Source organism: Sinocyclocheilus anshuiensis, unplaced genomic scaffold (genome assembly GCF_001515605.1).
Source record: "Sinocyclocheilus anshuiensis isolate Anshui unplaced genomic scaffold, SAMN03320099.WGS_v1.1 scaffold890, whole genome shotgun sequence".
Lineage (NCBI taxonomy): Eukaryota > Metazoa > Chordata > Actinopteri > Cypriniformes > Cyprinidae > Sinocyclocheilus > Sinocyclocheilus anshuiensis.
In genome coordinates this window covers 1171850-1181181 of record NW_015537986.1, presented here as the reverse complement: position 1 = coordinate 1181181, position 9332 = coordinate 1171850, and the positions used below count along the sequence as shown (strand labels likewise).

At 38.0% G+C, this 9332-nt stretch overlaps 1 protein-coding gene across 1 annotated transcript in view; it reads left to right on the top strand.

The window, feature by feature from the left end:
- med1 (mediator complex subunit 1) overlaps positions 1-9332 on the top strand; it is a 62971-nt gene that overhangs the window by 27731 nt on the left and 25908 nt on the right. Inside the window, exons 11-14 of the mRNA XM_016468997.1 lie at positions 1312-1436; positions 1766-1967; positions 4699-4794; positions 5102-5207. Coding sequence (XP_016324483.1) covers positions 1312-1436; positions 1766-1967; positions 4699-4794; positions 5102-5207 — 529 coding nt within the window. The remainder of the gene's footprint in view (positions 1-1311; positions 1437-1765; positions 1968-4698; positions 4795-5101; positions 5208-9332) is intronic.

Genomic DNA, 9332 nt, shown 5'->3' with positions numbered 1-9332 from the left:
TTTTTTTTTTTTTTTTTTTTTTTTTAGTGGATGGTCTCATTCTGTTTGTGACCCTGTCTGCTACAAAACCATGTTGTTTTTTACTACCAAGACGCAGTTTTTTGAGCGTAAGCTCATAAGCTCATAACGGATACTAACAATAACTCTCCCCGAAGAAATTAGATGTAAACAATGGAATAACCATCCATATTACAACGTTGTTTCGTTGGACTAAATGAGCTCTATGGGATGTTGTTCAGTGGACCCTTGCCTTTCTAACTAAACTGGGATTTACAGCAGTGGATGCGAGAAGTGGCTCGAGAAGAAGCACATTAAGGTCATGGAGTGGCCTAGACAAAATTAGAATGTTAAATTAGATTTAAATTAAATTTAAGTTTTTCTTTTCAGTATAATTTTAGTTTTGCATGTGCATAAATAACATAAATGCTGACTATGACCCCAAGAACACCATCCCTACAGTCAAGCACGGAGGTGGAAACTATGCTTTGGGGCTGTTTTTCTGCTAAGGGTACAGGATGACTTCACTGCATTGAGGGGCAAATGGACGGGGCCATGTACTGTAAAATCTTGGACGAGAACCTCCTTCCCTTAGCCAGAACACTGAAGATGGGTCATGGATGGGTCTTCAAGGATTACAATGACCCAAAACATACCACCGAGGCAACAAAGGAGTGGCTCAAGAAGAAGCACATTAAGGTCATGGAGTGGCCTAACCAGTCTCCAGACCTCAATACTATAGAAAATCTTTGGAGGTAGCTGAAACTTCAGGGTTTCTGCACCAAGTACCAAGTCATGTTTTGCTTGGGGATCAAATACTTATTTCATTCACTGAAATGCTAATCAATTTCTATCCTATATATCAGGGGTGCCCAACCCTGCTCCTGGCGATCGACTGTCCTGCAAAGTTTAGCTCCAACTCTAATCAAAGACACCTGCCTTTAATTTTTAAGTGATCCTAAAGACCCTAATTAGTTGCTTCAGGTGTGTTTGATTAGGGTTGGAGCTGAACTTTGCAGGACAGTCGATCGCCAGGAGCATGGTTGGGCACCCCTGCTTTATATAATGTGTTTGTTTCTGGATTTTTTGGTTGATATTCTAGATTCTATAGATAGTCTCTATACGTTAAAATAAACCTACCATAAACATTACAGACCCTTCATTTTTGTAAGTGGGCAAACTTACAAAATCAGCAGGGGATCTGTATCTGAAATTTTTATTTTTAGTGCGAGTTAATAATGTAAGCTTTGTTTGTGTTTATATAGGACCACATTATATAGTTCTACCTCACCTTTTTTCCCCCCATCTTTTTAGGCATCCCTGTTTTGGAGACAGTGCCCACCTTGTCCCCACTATATGATCTCATCATTAAGAGCCAACTGCACGAGGAGGGAGAGGCCAGTCCTCCTGCTTTGGCCCAATCAATGCGTTTTTATACAGTGAGTATTACACATTAGACACCATTGAAGTTTTTCGTTTGTAAAGTTACTGTTTGTTGATTCATCTCTCTTTCTCTCTCTCAATAGATAGATGTGTCCGTTTTTATTTAGCTTTTAAATAGTGTCTATATTGACATTTATATTTTAGTGAGCCAAGTTTGGTGAGCAAATGAGTTCTTGTCTATATGCATTTGTCAACTACCCATATATTCTGAGCAGAACATGATTCCTCTATTGTATAACTAATAAACCACAGTCTATTAAAACAGTATATCATTATGACTATGTCCATCGGATTCTCTGAATTTATTGCATTTCTGTCTCATTAGTCTTTACCAGGACAGCAGCATTGTTATTTCCTAAATGGTGATGCTCCAGTGCAGGATGGGAGGTCTCTTCAAGGAGCTTACGTTTCCAAGATTCCCTTCAGACATCCTGCTCAGGTGCCTGCTCTTCTCGACATTATAAGACACCAGGCTGCCTACAACACGCTGATTGGTAGCTGCGTCAAAAAAACGTACATTAAGGAAGGTGGGTGTGTTGTCTTTCATAATAATTGTCTCCATAAGAGCTGGTAGATTAGTAAAAATGCTTTTGCCAGTACTTGATGGAACATTTAGATTTACTGAAAATGCACTACCTATAGAATAAAATATGATTGCATTGCGAAATATGATTGCATTTCAGAGCTCAACGCTAAGGATTATTTCTACTGGCCCGGTCGGGCCAGTGGTTAAAATTTTTACTTGCCCTGCCAATATTTTCACTGGCCCTGCCACAAAAAAATAAAATAGTTGCTGTTGTCATCGTTTTTGTACCCATGTAATATTTTATTCTAATAAATAATCTTATATGATACCAACATTTTAGATACCAATTAAATTTTACATTTCTCGATTCCAATTTAAATACCACAGCAAAAACTACTAGCCTAACAAATATAAAGTTTAAACATTATTAAAGTGCCCCTATTATGCTATTTGAAATGTTTATAATTTGGTTTTGGGAGTTCCCAACAACAGGTTTACATGCATGCAAGGTCAAAAAACACTTTAATTTTCTTATATGAATTTAATTTTATGTTATTTCTCAACTACTCTCAAACTATTTGTTCGAAGATTCATCTTTCCAAAACCCTCCTTTGCATAATATTGCTCTGCTCTGATTGGTCTGATGACCCAGTCTGTTGTGATTGGTCTACTGCGTACAGCGCATGTCAGAAAAGGAACGCCCATCACCAATACTGGAATGCAACTTATCAATAATACATCCTATTATAATAATAATAGTTCTCGACTCTGTTCTATAAAGAAGGAATCAGAAGGGAAAAAGTTGTTTTACACTTATGTTAGCGAACCGGATCCACAGCTTGGTAGTAAAGACCCAAACAATAATGGTATATGCGTTAGCCGAACACACACATAGAGTACTGATAAAGCACTGCAGTTTGTAAACCAACGTATTGCGCCATCCTTTATCATGACTCCAAGTACAACAAACATTCTATATTAAGCGACACATTTATAGACAATAGCGAGCCCACAGCTGATTAGCAGAACTATAACGTGAGTTATCCAGAGACTTATAGGTGCACTGACTGTATACACAACACACAAAACTACATATTTTGCACGCTCGACAACACATCAATGCAACAATTATTAATCATACTTACAGGTTGTGATTTAAAGGAGCACACTGTTTCAAACAAACTGGGCACTGACCCATCTTTCAAAGAGAACCAGTTTACGAATCCCACGTTGAACTTGCGGAGATTGGCGATGCAGTCGTCAGTGAAATGATGGGAACACAGCAAAATGTTGTGATTATACAGCTATGGTATCTTAGTAAAGATGAATTTTAATCACTGATTCTTCACAGCCTCATCCTTTGGAAGTGAAAATAAACCAAATTCACTTTCTCAGACTTGTTTTTGCATTATATCCACGCAGAAAGTAGGCGGGCATTATGCAAATGTAAGAATTTGTGACGTGTGAAATACGCGGAATGGGATTCGAATTTAAAACAACTCGTTTCAGCGGTTCTTTCTTTTGAGAGACAATAACTTTATTTAAGATGCACTTTCAGCTTTACAACTTTGCAGACTGATTACATTCACATACAGCTGCATTGCACACTGCATGAAATGTAATTTTCAAAAATCCATAATAGGGGAACTTTAAAGACAAGAAACAGTCAGTAAATAAGAACAAATAAACAATGAATTGAATATATAGAACAAAGATACAAATTAAATTATGCTTGAGGAAAAACCACAGACGGGCTGAATGAGATGCAAATTCACTCTCTGACAGTAGGTGGCACTTATAGAACAGCAGCGATACAGCGTTTCCTTGGTTACTACTTTAAACAAAGCAGCGTTGTGCTTATGAACACTACTTTAATATGCATTATACAGAGACAAGATAAAAAGAAAACACCATCTAAACTTTTCTAAAAACAGTCATTTCCTCAGAGGTGCATTCGTATAAACCCCCAATTAAATAATTTTTCTTCCAATATTTTGCGCATCTTGAACAGTGATCTTGTTCTGCCTGCTACAGTATTTTTCTCTTTGCGTCCATCTTCAGTGTCTCTGGCTCTGTTAATGGCCGTTTACACATTTCATAATATTTCCACACATGACATTCTGGAAGATGATTGCAGTGCAGTTTGTGTGCAAGCCCAGAACATAAATCAGTTGAAATAAAACAAAAAATGGGCAGTCGACTGGTGCATCTGTACTCCACTGTATATATTAAATATAGATTAATCATTAAAGCTACAAAGTTACTCGACAAGACGGGTATTTCGACATACTTTTGTATGTATTTGTCCATTCAAGCTCAAGAATGCGCACTGTACACACAAAACACAGCGCGCGAGTTCTGAATGGAGTTGTCTTTCACGTCTTGCTTGAATGCTTTAAAAACGCTTGAATTTTAAATGAGCAAGACTTAAAAACTCGTGCGAATGATAAACTTTCATGACTATGCAGCAGTAGCCCGATAGGGCCAGTGACAAACTCATCAACTGTCCCGAGCGTCTTTCACGCTGGCCCCGGACCATCAGGCAGTCCTTATTGTCGAGCTCTGCATTTGATTGTATAAGCAATTCATTATTGTGTTATTTATTTAATATTATGTGGTACTTATTTTCTAGTATTAGCAACAAAAATACTTTGTACCTTTTATAAGACTGCAAAAAGCGTACTAGAAATACAAAAAAACAAGCTGTAACCATCATTTCATATTTTTAGCAGATACTCCTGGACTGCTGCGGTTTGAAGTGTGCCCTCTAACTGACTCGAGCTTTAGTGTGTCTTTTCAACACCCTGTAAATGAATCACTTGTCTGTGGTAAGGAAACCACACTTTACATTTAAGTGTTGTTCTACAGCAAACTTGTCTTGGAGGCCCCCCAGCCCTGTACATTTCGTATGTCTCCCTCATTGAACTCACCTGATTCAACTCATCTCATTAGTAGAGACTGCAAGACCTGAATTGGGTGTCTAATAAGGGAAACATACAAAATGTGCAGTGCTGAGGGGCCTGTAGGACAGGGTTGAAAACCCCTATTCTACAATGACAACTAACTTAAGTGTGAGCTTAAGTTACCATAGTTTTGCCTGGTCTAATATCTGACTCAGTCTGTTTTTGCTCTCAGTGGTGATGGAGGTGATTGACTCGAGACAGGTAGCCTGTAAGCTCTACAAGGGTTTATCTGATGCTTTGATCTGCACTGATGACTTCATTACAAAAGTAGTCCAGAGGTAGGTATAACAAGATGGCTTATCTTGAAGACTTTTTGCATTTGTGCTCCTCATACATGCTTATAACACATTAGTGTTAGCAAAGTAAAGTATTGATATATAGTGGCAGGAAAACTGTTTAAAAAGAAGTTGAGTTGTCCTCAGGGTCTGCAACAAAAAAAAAAATTCACCAGGGTCTGTGTACTTGTGAAATTAAAAATGAAAATTACACATATTTGAAACAAAATATTGAATTCTTTCCAAATTTTTGTTTATGGCCTCTTGATTATATGGTCTAAAAAGGCTCAGTTTGATATTGGAAAAATTTTAATATACATATTTTCACTTACAATTTTTCCAACTGTATATATGATGATTATACTGACCGTGTGCTGAAAAAACATAAATTAAACACTTGTTATAGGCAACCTAAAGCTGGGGCATTGTAGCCTTTTTAGCGGCTGTGAGCAGAGTTCTGCTGCTGTAGTGGACATTCACCATCAGTGTGCAATCAGAATGCAGCATACTTAAAGCGATCCTGGGAACAAAACAGACCAGCCTCATGACATGTAAGAAAATAGAGAAACCATTCTTTCACTGTTCTAGTTTCTGTTATTTGAGAGACTTTTCAACTGTTGGCGGTGCTAATTTCTCATCGGCTTAGCCTGGTGGGATGACACTGATGCAGAAAAGATCTGCTGAGGATAAAGAGGATTCAGCAGGAGCTTGGTTGGGCCATGGAGTGTCCATGGGGTGTCCCAAACAAACTGGACTGGTCAGCACCAGTCAGCAGGAGTGGGTGAACTTTCTCAAAAGGGTGGAATAGTGCTTATAGGGTGGAATGGTGCTTATACTTGTTCACAGGTGCCTCCATAGAGTATGACTGTTGTGCCAATCTTAGATGGTCAGCTGTAAAGGCTTGATTTATGTGATAAGTCTTGTGGGGCTTATGCCACTGCAGGTATACCGAATGAAACTTGGTATAGAATAGAACCTTGCAGTTTTGACACATCTCAATGCATTGTTCTGAGGGATAGTTCCTCCTCCTCTCCTTTTAGACTAAGCTTCTGAACTGCAGCAAATAAAAACTTGACCAAGGAACATCTAAGTGTCCAAGGTGGGGCTCTTGTATATCAGCACAACTTTTAGCAAAACATGGATATGTCCCAGATCTTTCTAGGTATAAGGTTGTGGAACTTGGAAGTGGTGAAGTATCTTTGACTGTCTTGTTATTGATGTCATGGCATATTAGCATATGCTTACAATTTTTGCAGGACTTCTTCAGATTACACTGTGCAGCTAAGTGTTACTTTCCATATTTCCAACTGCACTTGTTTATCTGAATTACCTGTTCAGCCGTGAGCTGCAGAAAAGTAAGGGGGTTTTAACACTAGCACTTTTGGTGCTCGCTGGTTTTGTTTGACATCAGCGTTTGGTTTGTTTGGATAATCTGAACGCTGTTTTCTGAACTCGGGTGCACACCTGCGAACCGTACCCGAGTCCGCCCGGTATGGTTCGCTTCTGATGTGAACAAAATTGTACTAAAACACGGAAGTGAACCACTATTAATGACATATGAATTGGTCAAACTGTGTATTTATGTGTTTACTCACTCGCTTTCCTGAAAAGCGTGACTGACGTGCTGCAGCAGAGAGAATTCATATCTCATTTCTGCTCGCAGAAAGTGACTCCCACGTTCTTTTGTACCTTTGCATTACAGTAGCGACAAATAGACACGTGCCGTTCTGTGTTGGCAGTTTAGAAATAAATCAAAATTTTCAAAATCCGAAGTACAAAAATGAAGCGAGCAAGCATCCATTAATTTTGCTGTCTTCTGCATAATCGTTACATAGTAATGGGTAAACAGCTGCCACTCAGATGACGCAAACGTACCGTGGTTCTGAACCAAAAAAAAAAAAAAACATTATGAGCACAAACCGGAGGGAGGAGCAATCAAACTCTGGTTCGGACCAGGCAATCAAACCAAGTGAAGGGACAATAGGCTTTGCTTTTCATTTGGTTCTCTGTAGAAATCGTAGTTTTAACAAGGTGTGCTTGATGAAGGACTGACCACTCTATGCAGGATGGTAGCTGGCCTTGATCTTTAGGTTTCTCAATCATTTGCTTTAATTGAACCTTTGGACTGAATGTTTTTTACTGTCTTACTGTTCTGACACATGACTGCAGGCATTGTGAGAACTCCTGAAGTGTAAAAGTGAAGGCGTGCTTATGCAGCATATGACTTCTAAAAGCAGCTCATACAGATAGGTACTCAACCAGAGTGAGGTTTTTACCACCAACACATTTGCAAAGTGCATTTCCAGCTTTTGACCGCTAAGTGGTGCTTTAACCACAGACTTTGACAAGTTATAAGGCAAGCATATCAAGGCACTTTTTTTGCGAGTAGCGGTCAAATTCGCCTTGCTGATGGCCTAGATTTGACAGTTGCAGTCGGTGGGTAATCTTGGAAAACACGCTAGTTAAAATAATTCATAGTCACAGAAGTCAATTTAGTACTTATGAACTTATTTAGAACAAATTCAAGCAGCGTTATTATGTGCGTTATTAGGCGCATATCCCAAGTGTTTAACCCTCTGGGGTCCGAAGGTGTTTTGGGGCCCTGGAGAAGTTTAGACATGCCCTGACATTTATGCTTTCTTCAGTTGATTATAAACATATAAATGGCTAAAGTCTGATAACACTGTAATCAGCAAAAACTGGGCTACAATAATATGTGAACAGCATGTACAGTGGGTACGGAAAGTATTCAGACCCCCTTAAAAAATGGCTGTCCACCAACGTTTACCATCCAACCTGACAGAACTGGAGAGGATCTGCAAGGAGGAATGGCAGAGGATCCCCAAATCCAGGTGTGAAAAACTTGTTGCATCTTTCCCAAAAAGACTCATGGCTGTATTAGATCAAAAGGGTGCTTCTACTAAATACTGAGCAAAGGGTCTGAATACTTAGGACCATGTGATATTTCAGTTTTTCTTTTTTAATAAATCTGCAAAAATGTCAACGATTCTGTGTTTTTCTGTCAATATGGGGTGCTGTGTGTACATTAATGAGGAAAAAAAATTAACTTAAATGATTTTAGCAAATGGCTGCAATATAACAAAGAGTGAAAAATTGAAGGGGGTCTGAATACTTTCCGTACCCACTGTATATACATGATTGTGTTTTTGACAAAGCAATGTTTATGCATGGGTAGTGAAAAACTACAAAAAAATGTAAGTCACTTGAATAAGGCCATAAAACACATACAGAACATTTGTTCACAAGACTTTTGAGAACAGGATCTTGTAGACTAGAGTTTTTGCTTCAAAATGATGTGAAAATTATCCTGTTCACTCGTTCACAGAAAACAAATTCATTTAAAGTCACTTTTTGTATTGAAGGCGTGAATGATCATGAATAATAGTGTGATTGACACCTGAGAAGACAAAGGCCTACATAATGAGGTGCATAATGAGCCTTTCAGTCAGGTGTGTGACTGAGAGGAATTTGCTACAAGAAAGAATGTGAGGAAAAAATATATTTTTGTTGTTGTAGTTTATTTAGAATATATTTAACTATCACACAAAATAACTTCAAATTATCTTGCTAGTGCAGTTAAACAGTATATTAGAAACAAACAACACAAGAGTCAAGACATCGTGGGTGCAATATCCAAAACAGTGGCAAGAAACTTGAATGCAGGAAAACGGGAGACAGCAGAAACTGCACGAGAAAACAAATGGATGTGAGCAACACAATGATCGGACAAAGACAGAGCAAACATGGTGACAGAATATATATACACTACCAGTCAAAAGTTTTTAAACCGTAAGTTTTGTAATGTTTTTTAAAGAAATGTCTTCCGCTCACGAAGCCTGTATTTATTTAATCCAAAGTACAACACAAACGGTAACATTTTGAAATGATTTTTACTATTCAAAATAATGGTTTTCTATTTTAATATATTATAAAATGTAATTTATTCCTGTGATTTCAAAGCTGAATTTTTAGCATCATTACTCCAATGTCACATGATCCTTCAGAAATCATTCTAATATTTTGATTTGCTGCTCAAAAACTATTATTATTGTTATTATGAAAACTTAATTTCTATTATTTCTTAATCCCCCCCCCCCCCAATAAAAT